This window comes from Carcharhinus amblyrhynchos, chromosome 11, assembly GCF_965287045.1.
Source record: "Carcharhinus amblyrhynchos chromosome 11, sCarAmb.v2.hapA, whole genome shotgun sequence".
Taxonomy (NCBI): Eukaryota; Metazoa; Chordata; class Chondrichthyes; order Carcharhiniformes; family Carcharhinidae; genus Carcharhinus; species Carcharhinus amblyrhynchos.
This window is the reverse complement of record NC_137334.1, coordinates 49,484,190-49,503,911: the sequence shown is the minus strand read 5'-3', so window position 1 is coordinate 49,503,911 and position 19,722 is coordinate 49,484,190. Positions and strand designations below refer to the sequence as shown.

At 42.1% G+C, this 19,722-nt stretch overlaps 1 protein-coding gene across 3 annotated transcripts in view; it reads left to right on the top strand.

The window, feature by feature from the left end:
* Nucleotides 1-19,722, top strand: part of kalrna (kalirin RhoGEF kinase a) — a 754,589-nt gene that overhangs the window by 537,203 nt on the left and 197,664 nt on the right. For all 3 annotated transcript variants that reach the window (XM_080199056.1, XM_080199055.1, XM_080199058.1), the window contains exons 30-33: nt 5,565-5,755; nt 8,747-8,848; nt 13,370-13,512; nt 17,119-17,221. In XM_080199056.1, the coding sequence (XP_080055182.1) occupies nt 5,565-5,755; nt 8,747-8,848; nt 13,370-13,512; nt 17,119-17,221 (539 nt within the window). The remainder of the gene's footprint in view (nt 1-5,564; nt 5,756-8,746; nt 8,849-13,369; nt 13,513-17,118; nt 17,222-19,722) is intronic.

Here is a 19,722-nt window from a genome sequence, read left to right as displayed (position 1 = left end):
AGCATCCCCAGGTGACTGCTGTTAACGTGCCTTATCAATCTCCACAACCTTCTGATCAATCCAATCACATTTTAAATAAGATTATGTAACAAATTTAAAGTGTTGATTAAAGTTGATTGGAAATTTTAGCCTGCTGTTATTTTTTATAAAGCTTTATTCAGCAAATGCTTGGTGATTTACACCAAAACTCAGTCACCTAAGTACATGTTTAATTGCATTTAAAATGACTTATTATAACTCATAGTTACTTAGTCAGAAGTTTGAAAAAGTCCAGTCCTTCGATCTTTCTATTTTGCTAATGAAGGAATGTAAACAAAGTGATCCAATTTATATAAAGATGTCAATAAATCTGAGGCACAGAGTCTCGTTAAGATATTTAAATGAGCAACCTACCTCCTAGAAACCTGCATCTGTTTTGTATGTGTTAAAAGCAGGTTAGAGTCTGGTTTGAGATTTTTAACAAATCATCTCAACTGACCCAAATCCAAACAATTTTGGGTTTGTCTCAAGTCTTGAACATTGCATTGGTTAAAAGATTCCATTTCTGCAAAATCCAAATTTAAATCATTATTACATTTTGATTTGTTATAATTTATCCATTTCTTACAACTTAATGTATTAGGTTTAATAATTAGGAAAGCCTGACTTTCAATTAATAAAATATTCAGATTAATATTTAATAAATCCTTGCATGAAAGCAATTTGGAGGTAACAAGGCACTGTGGGACTAGCTGGAATGTCAAAAACTTCTAATTGTTAATTAGGTGTAATTACAATCAGATTGCATTTTGTGCTGTATAATTACTAACGACACAGATTGAGCTAATTATTTGGGGCAAATCTGAGCAAAACGCAACCAACTACATTCCAGGGGCTGGCACAGTACTACAGTGGTTTGCACTTCTGCCTCACAAGCCAGGGACCCGGGTTCAATTCCAGCCTCAGGTGACTGTGTGGAGTTTGCATGTTCTCCCGTCTCTGCGTGGGTTTCCTCTGAGTGCTCCGGTTTCCTCCCACAATCCAAAGATGTGCGGGTTAGGTCGATTGGCATTGCTAAATTGACCCAGTGTCAATGGATTAGCAGGGTAAATATGTGGGGTTACGGGAATAGGGTCTGGGTGGGATTGTGGTCAGTGCAGACTCGATGGGTTTTTTTTGCACTGTAGGGATTCTATGATCATTAGTACCAGAATCATTTTGTTATCAATTGGTTTCTGATTTGATTTATAACATTGCAAACCATTTCTGATGGCCTAAATGTCTTTGGTGGCATGTAACAATTGTTTTGGTGTTTGCAATAGCACTTCAGCTTTCTGGAGTGTTGATCTGAATTTAAAATGTGTACACTGCAGTCTGCACAATAAAGCTGCATATTGAGTTGTGAAAAATCAAATCAAAGCAAATCTTGGAGATCTGAAATAAAAAGTCCTGGGAAAATGCAGCAGGTCTGGTAGCGTCTGTAGAGGAAGAAACAGAGTTAACATTTTGACTCCAATAGACAAATCTTCTTCAAAGCAAGAACAATTAAAGTTATTTAAAAGTAGCTGAACGTAGAATTGATTAGAAACCCTACGGTGCAGAAAGAGGCCATTGGGCCCATCAAGTCTGCACCAACCACAATCCCACCCAGGCCTTACTCCCATATCCCTACATATTTACCCACTAACCCCTCTAACCTACGCATCTCAAGACACTAAGGGGCAATTTTAGCATAGCCAATCAACCTAACCCGTCCATCTTTGGACTGTGGGAGGAAACCGGAGCACCCGGAGGAAACCCACGCAGACACGAGGAGAATGTGCAAATTCCACACAGACAGTGACCCAAGCCAGGAACCGAACCCAGGTCCCTGGAGCTATGAAGCAGCAGTGCTAACCACTGTGCTACCGTGCTGCCCGGTGATGATCAACGTGATGATCAATGATGAATGTCACATGAGCCACAAAGCGACCCTTGTTAAATTGAAGTTGTCTGTGTGATATTGCTAAAAATGCCCCACACAAATAAATTTCTCCTGTAATGTTCACAGGACTATTTCTAGGTAGTGTATTTTTTTTGTATGCAATGGTCCAGATCTTCTGATCTCTGAAAGTTGAAGACCAGACATACCCCAGAAGATGTGTTATGGACAACTTAGAAGGCCTCAGCAAGGACTCCCTGGGAATTGCCTGGGAAGTTTGAACTTCCGAAGTAATGGGCTTCCCCACGAACATTCCCTTGTTCCCCACGACGCTCTAAAAATGTCTCCAACTCTGAATTAGAATCAGAGGCTTTGGTCAGTTCTGACTTATTTACCTGGATCATTACCCAGGAAATGTTAGATATAAAAAAAGTCTATCTCCTGGACCTATAAATTGAACTTCACCAACCCCCAGCCCGATTCCCCCTTGATACCCTGAGCTCCTGACTACACCCTACCAGCCACTCACGGCCCTGACCTGATTAGCCCCCACAGCCTGATTCCCACCTCCAACACAACCTGATTAGCCCCTGGCCCAACTCGACACCCACACACCCATCTAATCTGACTGGCTTCCACCACCCAACTTCATCCAGCAATCCAACTCGCACCCCCTCTCCATTTGACTATCCCCCAACGTATCTCCCCACCTGCCACCCGAACCACCAGATGCCTTACCCATCTGCCACCACTCAATTAGCACTTGACCACTTCACCCATCTGCCATCCTACTCTTTTACCCACTTACCTTACCCACCCTAACCCCTTAACCATTTACCTGCTCCTCACAGCTTTTCAAAGAAGCTTTAGACCGTTTAAACTCTTACAGAATAAGACAGCTAGTGCCCTAAAAAGAGGCTTGTCTTCCTTCCATGCCTCAAAGCTACAAAAAAGGTCTTTGAGGGACCATAAACTCTGCATTTCTGCAGATGCTCCGGCCAGAAATGCGGTGCTCCAGCAAGGCTGACAAAAATAAGAGCAGCATGGCAATCTGCTTACCACTCCTCGGAAGATTTGGACCAATACATAGCTAGATAGAGCCAAGAAAAATGAAAATCCTGAATATTCCCCTCTCTGGATGACACAACACTCAGAGTTGCTGATTTGCAGACTTTCACCAAAGATACTTTCGTCTTTAGACAACTCAACTTTAGACAACTCTTTCTCAAGGGCAATAAGGAATTTGCAATGAATGATAGACTAGCCAGCGAAGTCCACAATCCTTGAATGAATAAAAAAACTCAGTCTCAACAATCATTAATAGGAATTACTGCAAATGTTGGAACTGGGCATAAAAACAGAAAGTGCTAGAAATGCACCGCAGAACCACGAACGTCAGAATTTTGGAGAGGATTTTTGAATGTCTGTACTTTAAGTGTGAACCACTCCTTTCCCTTTCTGCAGTTCATAAACCTACTGTTTTATAATATTTTCTGCATTTTTGACTCATTCCCAGCTACCTGATTCCTTCCAATTTCTGCCAGCTTTCTCTCCACCCTTCCCATTTCCTGAAGACTTGGGAATTATTCCAAAGACTGTTTAGTTCTCACCCAAGTAAGAATTTTTCAGAAGTGGGCCTATAAATGATGAGTTTTGGCAGGCTGTTAAAGTTCTAGGGGTTGATGGAGTGGGGGTTGGGGGGGGGTGTTGGTGATTGGGGTCAGGAATATCACAGCCAAGCTGGATCCAGGCCTAACCCAATGTCCACATGCATCTGCTTTAAAAAAGAAACACTGGATAACAATTAGCTGTGGGAACCTTCACCAAATTGTAGTCCTCTTAGCTCGGGTTACTAAGGGAACTATCCTGATTGAGACGTCTAACTCAACAAAGGTGGAAAGACCATCCCTATTCCGCTGTTCACTGAACTAATCAACTGCTTCAAAAATCCATGAATGCATAGTAAGAAGTCTCACAACACCAGGTTAAAGTCCAACAGGTTTATTTGGTAGCAAAAGCCACTAGCTTTTGGAATGTTGCTCCTTCATCAGGTGAGTGGGATTTCAGTTCACAAGCAGAGCATATAAAGATACAAACTCAATTTACAAAGTAATGGTTGGAATGCAAGTCTTTACAGGCAATCACGCCTTAAAGGTACAGACAATGTGAGTGGAGAAAGGGTTAAGCACAAGTTAAAGAGATGTATATTGACTCCAGCCAGGAAGGTTAGTGAGATTTTGCAAGCCCAGGCAAGCCGTGGGGGTTACAGATAGTATGACACAAACCCAAAATCCCAGTTGAGGCCGTCCTCATGTGTGCGGAACTTGGCTGTCAGCCTCTGCTCAGCGACTCTGTGGTGTCGTGTTTCGTGAAGGCTGCCTTGGCGAACACTTACCCAAAGATCAGAGGCCGAATGCCCACGACCATGAAATATTCCCCAACAGGAAGAGAACACTCTTGCCTGATGATTGTCAAGCAGTGTTCATTCATCCGTTGTCGTAGCATCTGCATGGTCTCCCCAATGTACAATGTCTCGGGACATCGTTTCCTGCAGCGTGTCAAGTAGGCAACGTTGGCCAAGTTGCAAGTGTACGTACTGTGTACCTGGTGGATGTGCCGTCATATGAGATGACGGCATCTGTGTTGATAATCCGGTATGTCTAGCAGAGGTTGCTATGGCAGGGTTGTGTGGTGTCGTGGTCACTGTTCTGAAGCTGGGTAGTTTGCTGTGGACAATGGTCTGTTTGAGGTTGTGCGGTTGTTTGAAGGCAAGAAGTGGAGGTGTGGGGATGGCCTTGGCAAGGTGTTCGTCTTCATCAATGACATGTTGAAGGCTCCACAGAAGATGTCATAGCTTCTCCACTCGGGGAAGTACTGGTCGACGAAGGGTACTCTGTCCACCATGTCCCGTGTTTGTCTCCTGAGGAGGTCAGTGCGGTTTTTCGCTGTGGCGCGTCAGAACTGTCAATCAATAAACTGAGCACCATATCCTCTTATTATGAGGGCATCCTAAAGCGTCTGGAGGTGTCTGTTGCGATCGTCCTCAGCTGAGCGGATCCTGTGTATACGGAGGGCTTGTCCATAGGGAATGGCGTCTTTAACATGTTTAGGGTGAAAGCTGGAGAAGTGGAGCATCGTGAGGCTATCCGTGGACTTGCAGTACAGTGAAGTGCTGAGGTGACTGTCCTTAATGGAGATGCATGTGTCCAAGAATGCAACCAATTCCAGAGAGTAATCCATGGTGAGTTTGATGGTGGGATGGAACTTGTTGATGCCATCATATAGTTGTTTCAGTGATTGTTCACCATGAGTCCAAAGGAAGAAAATGTCATTGATGTACCCAGTGTATAGCATCAGAAGATCCTGTGTGGTGAAGAGGCCTTGTTCAAGCCTGTGCATGAAGTTATTATAACATGACTCCACCAAAATCTAATCAGATTATCTTGATACAGACCTCAGAAACTAGCCTGTTTAAAGACTTTGTTAACCACAATTGGACAGACACACTCACATGTTTAAATACATGCATAAATATATAAATAAGATCACATTCATGTGCATATTGAATAATAGTAAAGAGTGTTATTGCTAAAAGTTCACAGAAATTACTTTGCAAAATTTGCCATTCTAAAACTTCTTTATTTTCCTCATCTTCTATACTCAGGGTTCGATGAAAACTTTGATGTTCAGGGTGAACTCATCCTTCAGGACACCTTCCAAGTTTGGGACCCCAAATCTCTCATTCGAAAAGGACGGGAGCGGCATTTGTTTCTCTTTGAATTATCCTTGGTTTTTAGTAAAGAAATTAAGGATTCCTCAGGACACAGCAAATATGTTTACAAGCACAAATTACTCGTGAGTGCAGTTCTTACATGACTGCAATTTATTTTGTGACTATTTGGATTGAACTTATTTGCAGTAGTTTCAGAATTCTTTAGGTTCCATGTCACACTCAGCACATTTGGGGGTGAGGACCAATATTCCTTCTAAATATGGTTGCGCAGGTTGCTGCAGACAAGTGATAGTATCTTTAACGTGTGCATGCACAGCTGCAGTTCCTTCGTAAAGGGACAGTACACAAAAGTTGGAAGGAACACTGGTGAGGAAGCATCGTGTTCTGCATACTTTGTTATTTTCCTAGGTTTGTTATGGGTTGCTAGAAACTGCTCGAGTTTTGCAGGTTTTTGTGCATCTACTTCTAACTGCCTCATCCTCCACGTAGTCTCTGTATCTCATAAATGCCTTTAATTTGAGTTTAAGTCTACTTATTAGTGCCTCAAGTAGGCTTGCATTAACACTGCAGTGAAGTTACTGTGAAAATCCCCTAGTCGCCACACTCTGCTTGTTCGGGTACACCGAGGGAGAATTTAGCATGGCCAATGTACCTAACCAGCACATCTTTCAGACTGTGTGAAGAAACCAGAGCACCCGGAGGAAACCCATGCAGATACAGGGAGGACATGCAGACTCTGCACAGACGGTGACCCAAGCTGGAAATTGAACCTGGATCCCTGTCATTCTGAGGTAGCAGTGCTAACCACTGTGCCACCCCACCTGTGCCCCGTGCCATCTCCTTATGCTCTTATTGTCTTCCAATATCATAGAGTCATAGAAGTTTACAGCATGGAAACAGGCCCTTTTGGCCCAACTTGTCCATGCCACCCTTTTTTTTTTGAAACCCCTAAGCTAATCCCAATTGCCCACATTTGGCTCATATCCCCCTTTGCCCATTTACCCATGTAACTATCTAAATGCTTTTTAAAAGTGAAATTGTACCTGCCTCTACTATCTCTGGCAGCTTGTACCAGACACTCACCACTTCTGTGTGAAAAAATTGCCCCTCTAGACACAAAGAACAATACAGCACAGGAAACAGGCCCTTCGGCCCTCCAAGCCTGTGCTGCTCATTGGTCCAACTAGACCATTCATTTGTATCCCTCCGTTCCCAGTCTGTTCATGTGACTTTTGTATCTCTCTCCTCTCACCTTAAACCTATGCCCTCTAATTTTCAACTCCCCTACCTTTGGGAAAAGATATTGACTATTTAGCTGATCTATGCCCCTCATTGTTTTATAGACCTCTATAAGATCACTCCTCAGCCTCCTACGCTCCAGAGAAAAAAGTCCCAGTTTCCTCTCCTTATAACTCAATCCATCAAGTCCTGGTAGCATCCTAGTATCTTTTCTGCACTCTTTCTAGTTTAATAATATCCTTTCTATAATAGGGTGACCAGAATTGCTTACAATATTCCAAGTGTGGCCTTACTGATGGCGTCCCAATTCCTGTATTCAATGTTCTAACCGATGAAACCAAGTATGCCGAATCCCTTCTTCACCCTGTCCACCTGTGACTCCAATTTCAAGAAGCATCATTTGAAATTCAACATCTCCTGTTTTGCGTTTGCATGTTTTAGACAACCCAGTCTCAGCAGACATTAATAAGAAAGACAGAAAATAAGAGCAATGCACAGCACATCTATGAGTGTCAGCATTTCAGAGAGGATTTTTATTTCTATTTCTTTTTGAGTATGTCTATATGTTATTCCATCACTTTCTCTTTTCTTCTGCGTCATTTTTGTTGATCAATAATATCCTTTAGTTTTGATAATGGATTGCCACCTGAGATGTTAACTAATCTCACAGATGCTGTCAGATCTGCTGAGATTTTCCAGCATTTTCTATTTTTGTTTCAGATTCCAGCATCCGTAGTATTTTGCCTTCGTCTGCCTTACTGTTTGTTTTGAATATTCTCTGTCTCATTTTATATGTCATGGGATAAAGCCTTTTTTACCTTCCTATAGCCATAACAAACTTTTTGTGCTGCACTTCCTGTTTAATTTATTTCACCTACTGCTACTATTCCAGGTGCAAAGGGCAGCAGTTGTAACCTTGCACGGATGTATCCTTCTGCACACATTGCAAGTCTCCATTTCAGTGTAAACATATTTCTATAACAGCTTCTAATGAGTGGACTGAACAGGCAGGAGAAACATCTTTGCCATAGCTTTCTCTTCTGTAACATGAGGTGTCCTGATAGTTGGTGAATGATTATCAAAGACAAAGGACATACATTTGAAAAAATGTCTTTATGTGCACCAAGGCTAGCAACAAAAGGTTGAATAGCATATCAATAACCAAAGTTTATCATGATTGACAACAGGCTTGTTTACCTTGATAGAGTGTCATCAATGTAGAAGTACTGGGTTCTAATGAATGGTGACCAAGGATTTATATGAACCATAGTTTATGAAGTACTCTGAGCAGCGTTTGCATGTTTCCGCTCTGAATGCACTCCGGGGAGAATGCCCACCCTTCCAAAACATGACCTTTAAGTAACTGGGTTTTCACTTCATCACATGACCATTCGGCCTACAATAAACATCATGTGTACGGTTCTTTGTCAATCACAGTACACTATATAAAACAAGCACCCTTTACTCTCAGGACCCAAATTTGCAGATCCAGACAGTTGTGGAACTTGCAGGGTACCATCAGAGATGCATGTCCTATGCTGGCCTGCTAGATGAGTCAAACTGATTTGACACATCAGTGTACCTGCATCACAAGTACCTCTGCTTGAATTCCCTGGAAAGTAGCATGTGCAGCCACAGAAATCAAGGACATGTCCTGATTGTAGGTACAGGTTTTAATAGAACAGGCCTCCAGTAGGTTTTTATATGGGGCAGGAGCAGAGCACGTAGAGAGAGCAGTGTATGTTTATATAGATCCAATTAACGATGCTGGAGATTAATTTCTTTTTGTCATAATGTTATCAAAGAAAAATTAATATTTGTGAAGTTTTGTTTTTACTTATTGGATACTTCCCCATATCTACTTTAATTTCCAGACATCGGAGTTGGGGGTAACAGAGCATGTAGAAGGTGATCCCTGCAAATTTGCCTTGTGGGTGGGCCGAACACCTTCTTCAGATAACAAGACCGTCCTGAAGGTAACCTTATTGAATTTTAGAAGTCCTGTTTTTGAATGAAAACAAATAGGGTTTTCCAATTATCCAGAAGACAGAGATAACTTTAAAACATATTCACTTTGTGAATAGCATTTTAAAGATTCATCTGTGTGTTGAATTTTGTGAAAACTCTAAGCTGCTTTGTATCATGAGTGGGATCTTGGTACAGGTGAAGTCCCAGTGGTGTAGCGGGTCTTCGTGGAATCTGACTGCAAAGTAGCTTTTGGTATCTTGTGCAGATGAACTACAACAGCTTGAGGAGCTTGCATGCACTAAACACTGCTGTCATAACACCAGCAACAAATTATGTCACAATGCCTCATAAGGAATCACCAGCCCACATATGCAGCTGTTTAGAACATAAGAAATGGGAGCAGTAAGTAGAAGGCCGTTTAGCCCCACAAGCCTGCCCTACCATTCAGAAAGATTATGGCTGATCTGATTGTGGCCTTAACTCCACTTTCTTGCATGCCTCCCCATAAGCCTTGTCTCGCTTGTAGATTAAAAATTTATTTCAGCCTTGCATATATTCAATGAAACAGCCACCACTGCTCTAAGGGTAAGGAATACCCTAAATGAATTACGTTTTATTAACTCACCTTCTCTGTCTTAAATGAGAGACCCTTTATTTTTAAACTGTGCCCCGGTTCCAGATTTTCCCAGGCAGGAAAATCCTCTCAGTATCTATCTTATCAAAGCCCCTTGGAATATTGTATTTTTCAATAAGATCACATCTCATTCTTCCAAAACCAATAGGTATCTGAGATTCCTTTATCCCAGGAATCAACATAATAAACCTTCTCTGAATTGCCTCCAATGCAAGTGTACTCCTTCTTCAACAAGGAGACCCAAATTGCACACAGTACTCCCATGTGTGACCCATCACTGCCCTATCCAGTTATAGCAAAACTTCACTTTATCTTCCTAATTACTTGCTGTGCCTGCATGCTAACTCTTTGTACAGGACACACGTAGAACCATACAGCGCAGAAGAGGCCCTTCACCCATCGAGTCTGCACAGATACATTAGAAACCCCTGAACTCTCACCTAATCCTATCTGCCAGCACTTGGCCCATAGCCCTGAATGTTAGGATGTGCTAAATATTCACCCAGATACTTCTTAAAGGATGTGAGGCAACCCACCTCTATCACCCTCCCAGGCAGCATATTCCAGACTATCACCACCCTCTGGGTAAAATGTTTTTCTTCACATCCCCCCTAAACCTCCTGCTCTTCATCTTGAATCTATGTCCTGTTGAGACTGACCCCTCAACTAAAGGGAACAGTTGCTCTTCATCCACTCTGTCCATGTCTCTCATTATCTTGTACACATGGATCAGGCCTTCCCCTCAGTCTTCTCTGCTCCAACAAAAACAACCCAAGCCTATATAGCTTCTCTTCATAGCTTAACTTTTCTATCCCAGGCAGCATCCTGGTGAATCTCCTCTGCACCCTGTCTAGTGCAGTCACATCCTTCTGATAACGTGGCACCAGATCTGCACACAGTACTCCAGTTGTGGCCTCACCAAAGTTCTATACAACTCCAACATGATTTCCCTGCTTTTGTAACATATGCCTCAATTGATAAAGGCAAGTATCCCATATGCCTTTTTCACCACCCTACTAACATGACTTCTGCTTTCAGAGATCAGTGGACAAACATGCTAAGGTCCCTTTGTTCCACAGAACTTCCTAGTGTCCTACCATTTATTGACCCCACCTGCCCCCTGCCACATAGTCATCAATGTCATTTATATAAACGATGAATAATAGGGGGTCCAGCACAGATCCTTGTGTATGTGACTGGACACTGGCTTCCGGTCCCTAAAGCAGCCTTCTGTCATCACCCCTGTCTCCTACAACGGAGCCAATTTTGCATCCACTTTATCAAATTACCCTGCGTCCCATGTGAATTTATCTTCTTTACAAGTCTCACATGTGGGACCTTGTCAAAGGCTTTGCTGAAGTCCACATAACTACATTGATTGCACACCTTGTCTACACACCTGGTCATCTCCTCAAAAAATTCAGTCAAAATTTTTAGGCATTACCTCTCTCTGATGAAGCCATGCTGACTATCCCTGATCATGCTTTGCCTCTCCAAGAGGGGATAGATGCTCTCCTTCAGAAGTTTCTCTAATAATTTCTCTACCACTGACATGTGACTCATTGGTCTGTAGTTCCCTGGTTTGTCTCTACAATCCTTTCTAAATAGCGGAACCACATTAGCTGTTCTCCAGTCACCTGCCACCTCCCCCGTGATGTGGATGTGCCAGCGTTGGACTGGGGTAAACACAGTAAAAAGTCTGACAACACCAGGTTTTAGTCCAACCGATTTATTTGATAGTAAACTCACAAGCTTTCAAGGGGACTCCCTCTTCGTCAGGTGAATGGAGAGTTCATTGGAGAGTTCAACTCTCCATTCACCTGACGAAGAGGGAGTCCCCTCGAAAGCTTGTGAGTTTACTATCAAATAAATCGGTTGGACTAAAACCTGGTGTTGTCAGACTTTTTACTGACCTCCCCCGTGGCCAGAGAGGAATTGAAAATTTGGGTCAAAGCCCTTCAATCTCCTCCCTTGCCTCCCATAGCAGCCTAGGGCACAATTCATCTGAACCTGGAGGTTTATCCACTTTTAAGTCTGCCAACAACTCCAATTCCTTGTCCTTCCATATGTTAATTTGCTCAAGAACTTCACAGTCTGTCTCCTGAATTCCATACCATCATCCTCATTCTCCTGGGTGAAAATAGATGTGAAGTATTCATTCAATATTCTACCAATGTCCTCTGGCTTCACCCACAGATTGCCTTCTGGTCCCTAATGGGCCCTACTCTTTCCCTGGTTATCCTTTTTCCATTGATATACTTACAGAATATCTTGGGATTTTCCCTACTCTTACCAGCCAGAGCTTTCTCATATCCCCTCTTTGCATTCCTAATTGCTTTTTTAAGCTCCACCCTACACTTTCAATACCTCACTAATGCCTCCACTGATCTTCTCCCCTTGTACTTTTTAAAAGTTTTTCTTCTTCTTCTCATTGTATCCTGAATATCTCTAGTCATCTGCAGTTCTCTGGGCTTGTTATTCTGCCCATCACCCTAGAGGAATCGTGCTGGGCTTGCACCTTCCCCATTTTCTTTTTGAATCCCGCCTCCCACCCCCACTGCTTTTCTGTAGATTTTCCCAATAGTAGTTGTTTCCAGTCTACCTTGGCCAGAACCTGTCTTATTTTACTAAAATCCACTCTCCCCAATCCAAAACACAGGTCCCTCTATACCACAGCAGTCTTCACTTTCTCTCCATTTGAATGGTATTCTGCTTGTCTCTTCCTGCCAAAGTGGACAACTTCATATTTTCCCAAATTATAATCCATCTGCCAAGTTTTTGCCCACTCACTTCACCTATTTATATTCCTTTGCAGATTTTTTGTTCCCTTCTCAGCTTGCTTTTCTGCCTATCTTTGTATCATCGGCAAATTTGGTTCCAATATACTCAGCCCCTCGTCCACATCATTAATATAGACTGTAAATAGTTGAAGTGCCACAGCTGTGGTTCCCCTCTAGTTATAGTTTGCCACCTTGAAAATAAGCCATTTATCCCCAATTTTGTTTCTTGCTAGTTTAGGTAAAACTCATCTATTGGTGGCCAAATGTCTGGCAACAGACAGGAAAATCCAACAAAATAGAAAAAAATGGCCTTTCTGGTCACTAATCTTAAAAAGTCGTACATTTGGGTTCGTTTGTCACCAGCTGTACACAAGAATTATATAAAAGTGGCATTGAAGTGTTTGTTTTTTGATTCATTCAAGGGATGGAGCCATTGCTGGTCCTAATGCCTTTAACAACAAGTTGTGATCTGGCTAACATGCTAGGCCATTTCAAAGGGCAGTTGAGGATCAATAACATTACTATGGGTCTAGAGTCATGTATAGACCTGAGCAAATAAAGGTAGCAGATTTCCTTCCCTAGCAGATATAAGTGAACCTGAAATATTTTTACAGCAATCCAGTAGTTTCATGGTTAGCATCACTGATACTGGTTTTTTATTCTGTATTTATTTGGTTAACCTGAGAAATTCTCCAGCTGCCATAAATGAAATTTGACCTGTCTCTGAATCATTAGCCTGGTTCTCAGCCTAGTAATATAACCACTTTACTACTATACCCCAGTACTATTAAGGTGGTGATTGTTATTTCCAAGTTGAAGGGTTTGTTCCTGACACAATTGGAAAATAATTGGAATCATGTCCAGAAGGAGATGTGAAATCTTCAATACACTGTCAATAAGTCAGGGATGCTTAACTATGGATTCCTAAGATGTACTCTGTTTTCACTAGTATCGTGTAAATGCACCCAATAATTCGGACACATTGGCCAGGAATTTCCCAGATGCTTTTTCTGCTCCCCTGCTGTAACTTTGCAAATGCACAAGAAGCTCCCAGGAGCATGGACATAGCAACCATGGTAATAAAATCTTTTGAGGCACCCTGTGCTTTTCCTTAGGCCTCCAACATTGAAACAAAGCAGGATTGGATTAAAAATATTCGGGAGGTCATACAGGAGAGAACTATTCACCTGAAAGGAGCTCTGAAAGAACCTATTCAGCTACCCAAAACCCCAGCAAAACAAAGGAATAACAGTAAAAGGTAGAGTCCTCCTTGCTATTTGTATTGTACTACTTGTGTATGTTGTCATAGCACAGAATATTTGAAAGCTTTTAGTTTATCTCATTAAATCCATCATAAAATCACAAGCTCAATATGAGGAAAGCCATTTAGCTCTTCTTAGTGTGTCCATCCAGAAAGATACCTCTATCCATCCCCATATTGTTGTATCTCATTTTTATTAAATTATTCCAGTGTTTTTACCCCTAATTCTCTACTAAAATTCTAGTCCCTACCTCCTTTTGTGAAGAACTTCCTGTTACTAGTTCTGAATTTGTAGTTTTCTAGTTTGATCTTGTGTCCTGTTTTACTCTCACAACTTAGTTTGAAGTAATATTCTGAAGTTACATTTTCAATTTTCTTATTTATGTTATCGATAAAATTACATTTCTCTTTCTTCCTTTCAAAACGGTTTGTTTTATCCATTTTTTCACACAATGCATTAGAAACCGGGGTTGTTCTTCTTCAAAACGTTCTCAGGGTTCTTACGTCTTGGTTCCTAGAACTGGATCCAGCATTCCTGGTCTCACTGTAATGACGTCTGTTTAATGTGTACTCTCTTGTTTGGCTGCTGTTTTGCTGCTCTACAGTGGTTGGACCAAAAACCCAGTTAACGAAGGACACAACTGGAGTCAACGTTTAAATGATTTTATTTTTATTTCCAGAGTTACACATTACTATCTCACACCTCCTGACACAGCAGCCATGCTTTCAGCCTGTGTCTACTTATTGGGATTTAATTGAAGCACCAATAAATGCCCACACTGGTACAGAGCTAATATATGATGAACAATATAGAGTATCATGTTTATGATGATCACTAGAGCACTTTCAATTTCACTCTTATCTTTTTGGTGTTCTTTGTATCTCAACTATTGCATCTTCTTAGGTTGTATACTTTACACTTGTCATTATTAAATTTAATTCATCACTACTCCAACAATTTACATCTTTTATTCAATTCATATTGTATGTTTTTCTAAACCACCTCCTTAGAATCAGCTGCTCCTGAACCAGATGCAGAATAGCCTTCCTCATTTTGTGTTTTTCTGTGGTTGCTGTCCTCCAAGTGTGTCATGATTCCCATTCCTAATATACTGGCTGGGAGTGCTTACACAAAGATGTCAGAATTTGTATCATCTTTCATGGGTTCCCCAGTGCAATGTGATATGAACCACCCATGTATTACATCCATCCACTGGGATTCTAAATTGCTTTGTTATTCCCGTTTCTATCTAATTGTGTCTTTTTATTCTTTCATGGGATGTGAGCATTACTGGCAAGGCTAGCATTTGCTGATCATCCCACTTGCCCTCGAGGAGATGATGATGAGCCACCTTAGTAAAGTTGGTGTTATAATTTGGAATTTTGAGTTAGGTTTGCCACTGCAGACTGCCCAAATATGCAAAGAGTATGCTTTAGCTTTGTCCAAAATTCAAGGAAATACAATAAGCCCAGACTTCGAACAGAGAGTCTGTGTTTTGGCTTATTAGATTTGCCACATGTTTTCCACATTATGAGGAGACAGAAGAATAACTATGATATGTTATTGGCTTAGGCTATAGTCTATTGGTCAGACTTAGTGAACTGTAAACAGATTGAAGAGTAGAGTTGAATGCTTCTTCAGGTACCATGCCCGAAGAGGACTGTGGCGATCATGGACCTCCACTGAATTGGTCCATGATTGTGCTTGGCAAAATACTGCAGTGGTTTGTCATTGCCTTCTGCAGCATGGTTAACCAGGAAACCCTCCTGTACAGACTGCCAGCCATCAGGCATATTGGAAGGATTAAGAACCTGGTAATTAACCTGTTAGTTTACATTATGCACACATCTTCCATGACCATCAAATCCTGAAGTGGGACTTGAACCTGGAGCTTCTGGCCCACAGGTAGGGACATTACCACTCTACCTCAAGGCCATTCCTTATGCAAACAGTAGAGCTTGAATAAATAATGATTCTCCTAAAGCTTGAAGACACAATGCCCTTCTACTGTGCTCATAAAGGTAAAGTTGCCATTGTTCCAGGTGACCATGGGCTGCTCTCACCTTTGAGAGGGAGAGCTGAATTTGGTGATTTAACCTGAGGGTCACCACACCTCATTTCAGGGACGAGGTAAGAAGGCGGGGCCTTCATGAGTAACCTCATGGTATGAGAATTGAATCTTCACTGTTGGTGTCACTCTGTAACACAAACAAACCATCCACCCCAACTGAGCTACACCAACCCCCAGCTGAGCTAAAATGAAACTAACTCAGCAAACATCTGTAGCTGAGAAAAGTCTGAGTGCTCCGGCTTAGTACAACAATGGGTGGGTGGACAAAATTTAAAATTTACAAGGAACAATAGCTTCCAAAATATGAAAGCTACAGATTTTACTACAGGGTTTGTATAATCCCAGCCATATATCGTAAGTAATCTGAGAAGTGACAAAAAGCTGAAGTGATTACATAGTTTACTCTAGTTCTAGAAGACTGAACTGAGTGGCACGGTAACACAATGGTTAGCACTGCTGCCTCACAGCGCCAGGGACCCAGGTTCGATTCCCAGCTTGGGTCATTATCTGTGTGGAGTTTGCACATTCTCCCCGTGTCTATGTCAGTTTCCTTCAGGTGCTCCAGTTTCCTCCCATAGTCAAAAGGTATGAGGGTTAGGTTGATTGGCCACGCTAAATTGCACCTTAGTGTCAGGGGCCTAGGTACAGTATGGAGATAGGGCCTGGATGGAATTGTGGTCGGTGCAGACTCAATGAACTGAATGGTCCCCTCCTGTACTGTAGGATTCTATGATTCTACAAGTGTATATTTCTCAAGCACAAATCCCTCAATGATTATTCAAATTTCCTCTCTAACCAATTAAGTTAAATAAGTCCCTTGGTAGGCAGGCTGGGTTAATAGGTCTGGGCAGCAGGTAATCAAGAGGGTCATCCGACCTGACTATCTGCCCCTCTACCGCTGCTATATTTACAAAGAGGGAGCATGTGGTACTCATGGACACTATTGAGGCCTTGTGTGCCCATTGGGCACCGCAGGGACTGGAGTGTGTTATTGAATTTTTTAGTCACCCTTTGATTTAATGTTTTAAGTTTCATTTATACTTTGTTTTTGTTTTGGGTGGTTCCTCTTCAAGGGGCCGCCCTTCTTGTTTGTCCTACAGTTTGTTTAATTTAGTTTAATTGTTTTGCCAAAAAGAATGGCAGGCAGGCTTGGAGACGAGGTGGGGCGCATTTAATTGGGTGGGAAGACCATTGAGCAGAAAAAGTTTGGGATGGCCTTCCCACTCAGGGGCTAATTAAAGCCTGTAATTAGCTATTTACAGCCTCATTCCCAGTAATGGGCAGAGGCTTGCCATGCAGGCCAATCACACAACAAGTCTTGTTGGATTTACTTTGGGGCGGGGGGGGGGGGGGGGGGTCCTTGATCTGAGCTCTATGCCTGATTGTGACACTGAGCATCATCATCACCAAACTTACCATTCTCCTAGAGCTCCATTGACAATCCATGGCATAGGCCTCGGGGCAATTCTTCTGTTTCTACCAATGAATGAACGATCATTCAGTAACTTTGTTATGTTCCTCTTACCCCTAGGGATATGGGAGAAGATGGAGATAGCCAGGGAGATGGCAGCAGCCAGCCAGACACTATTTCCATTGCATCAAGAACATCACAGAATACCATGGACAGTGATAAGGTAGGTGTAAGTGCAGAGTAGCAGTGGCTCTGCCATCAGAAAATGCATTAGCAACATTCCATATGGCAGTGAATATTATTTGGAACCCGAAACTATTCTATGTGGCTTTGAAAAATATGAACATTAGTGCACTTTGATTTTGTTAGGGTTGAAAGAAACAGATTGAAATTTTATTATGGAAACAGAGGGCTGGATTTCCCTGGAGAAGGGTTTGGAGGCCACATTGAGACAGTCTCCTAAAGTTTCCATCTTCTCAGGAATTTCCCATGGGAATGCTGTTGTATGGAGATGGGCAGCCAATTAGGACAGTTTAGGCCCTACGTAGGGGCTGTTTTCCAAGAGGGATTCAAGTTTACCACTTTAAGCTTGGCCCACAACTGTGCAGCTCCTGGCAGCTCTTTGAAGATAGTCACTTTGCAACAGGCCAAGGGAGCTTTAAATCTGATACTACCATGCATCAGACTATTCAGATACATTAAAATCACATTGTAAATTGCATTCTCACCCTCCCTGGCCAGTTAGCAATTCTTCAAAGAGCTTAATGGGCTGTTAATTGGAGTCAAGCATGTTCCCCATTCCTCCCTCTTGCCCTCACTTTGAAAATCAGAGTGCATCCCAGAGGTACCACTACATTATATTTCATCTGCCTTGTTTTGGTCCACTCACTTAACCTATCTATATTCCCTGTAGACTCTTTGGTCAGGATTTTACGACCTCGCTCAGGTAAACTCGTAAAATCCCGCCAAGGCCAACGGAGAATTCCATTCTGTGAGCCTCACCCGCCCTGGTTCCAGGGCTGGTGTGATGATAAAATTCCAGCCTTTGTGCCACCCTTGCAAACTTGACAATAGTACATTCACTTCCTGCATCCAAATCCAAGGCTGAGGAGAAATTGAATTGAGCTGTATGAAATTAGGAGGGCCTGGATAAATTGGATACTTCTCGGAATGTTAAACGGCTGTGATGCTGATGTGATCAGCGGGGATGTGTTTCCTGTTGACTCTTCACATTTGTAGGGTGATAACCCCACCATCTGAAAAACTCTGCCCTTGAAACATTATAACCTACAGGCCTATAGACCAAGATTTAGAAAGTTAGATGAGTTTAGGTAGCTCAAGTGTTGTGTTGGCTCTGAAATCTAGGTTGACGTTCAGTACTTAACTGGTGGAAGCAGGTGACCGTCCCTTTTCATAACAGCTAGTTGGGGCTTTTTAAGTTTGGTTGCATATAACCAAAGACGCAGTCCTCTAAAGATAAAATAATGAGGTAGGGATGGAAAACCTCCTCAATTAGCCTTCCTGTATAAATACTCAACATTCTTGCCTATGGGACTTGAGTACCTGCCCTAGACCAGAGCACAATAAACAGAAGACCTGCATATCAGAGTCATGTATAATGGAAGCATGAATTAGATAACAGTTCCCAGAGGTATGTCACAAGGAACACACACAAAGGCCTATTCAAGAATATGCATCTGCTGTTTGGAAATGTGGAATATTTCAAAGGACAATAGAGAGTCTGCTATAGGAACTATCATGGGTTGTAGTATAATTGGATCAACAGAGGCCAAGCATCTAATAAACTTAGAAGAGGTGTTGAAGAGATTTTAGGAGGTTGGCGTTCACCTCAACAAAAAGAAGAACACCTTTCAAGCCACTGAGGTAACCTCCCTGGGACTGCATGTACAGACACAAGGACTATACCTTGTGGAAGACAAGGTCAAGGTGATAAAAGGTGTGCCTGCCCCCACAAACACAGCTGGACTCAAATGGTTTTTGGGGATAGTAAGTTACTTATGGATTGATGGTGCTTATTGATGGTGTTATCCCTCTTGCATATTCTGCTAAAGAAACACCATCATTGGTCTTGGAAGCTTTCAACAGAATGAAGCAATTGCTGCAATCTTCAAACCTGTTAGGGCATTTCAAACCCTCTAAGAAACTGATATTGACACCTCTCTATATGGTGTTGATACAGCACTGTCCCATGAGATGGACCTCAGATCTGAAAGGCCAATATGGTATGTGTCAAGAACCCTCTCAGAAGCCAAGAAATGCTACCTACAGATCGAGAAGGAAGGACTATCAATAGTCTTTGGCATCAAGAAATTCCACCAATACTTAGAAAGTAGACACTTTGGCATCGTTGCTGACCACAAGCCACTGGTAGGCCTTTTCAAAGAGTACAAGGGTATTTCACCAAAATTCAGTGATGGCATCAATTCTGTCTGTGTACAAATATACTTTTAAGCGCTGACCTGGGATACACTTAGCAAATGTGGATGGTAACCATCTATTCATACAGAAAGTATCACGTGTACTCCAGCACCAGAAAAAATGGTCATGGCATTAAATCTTTTAGGCACATTACCAGTCTATGCAAAGCAGGTTTGGATCTGGACTAAACAGAATCCACTTCTGTACAAAGTGAGAACAAGATACTTATAGGATGGGTAAATGAGACAATGTATGAAGAAAACAAACCATTCTGAGTTTCTGAGG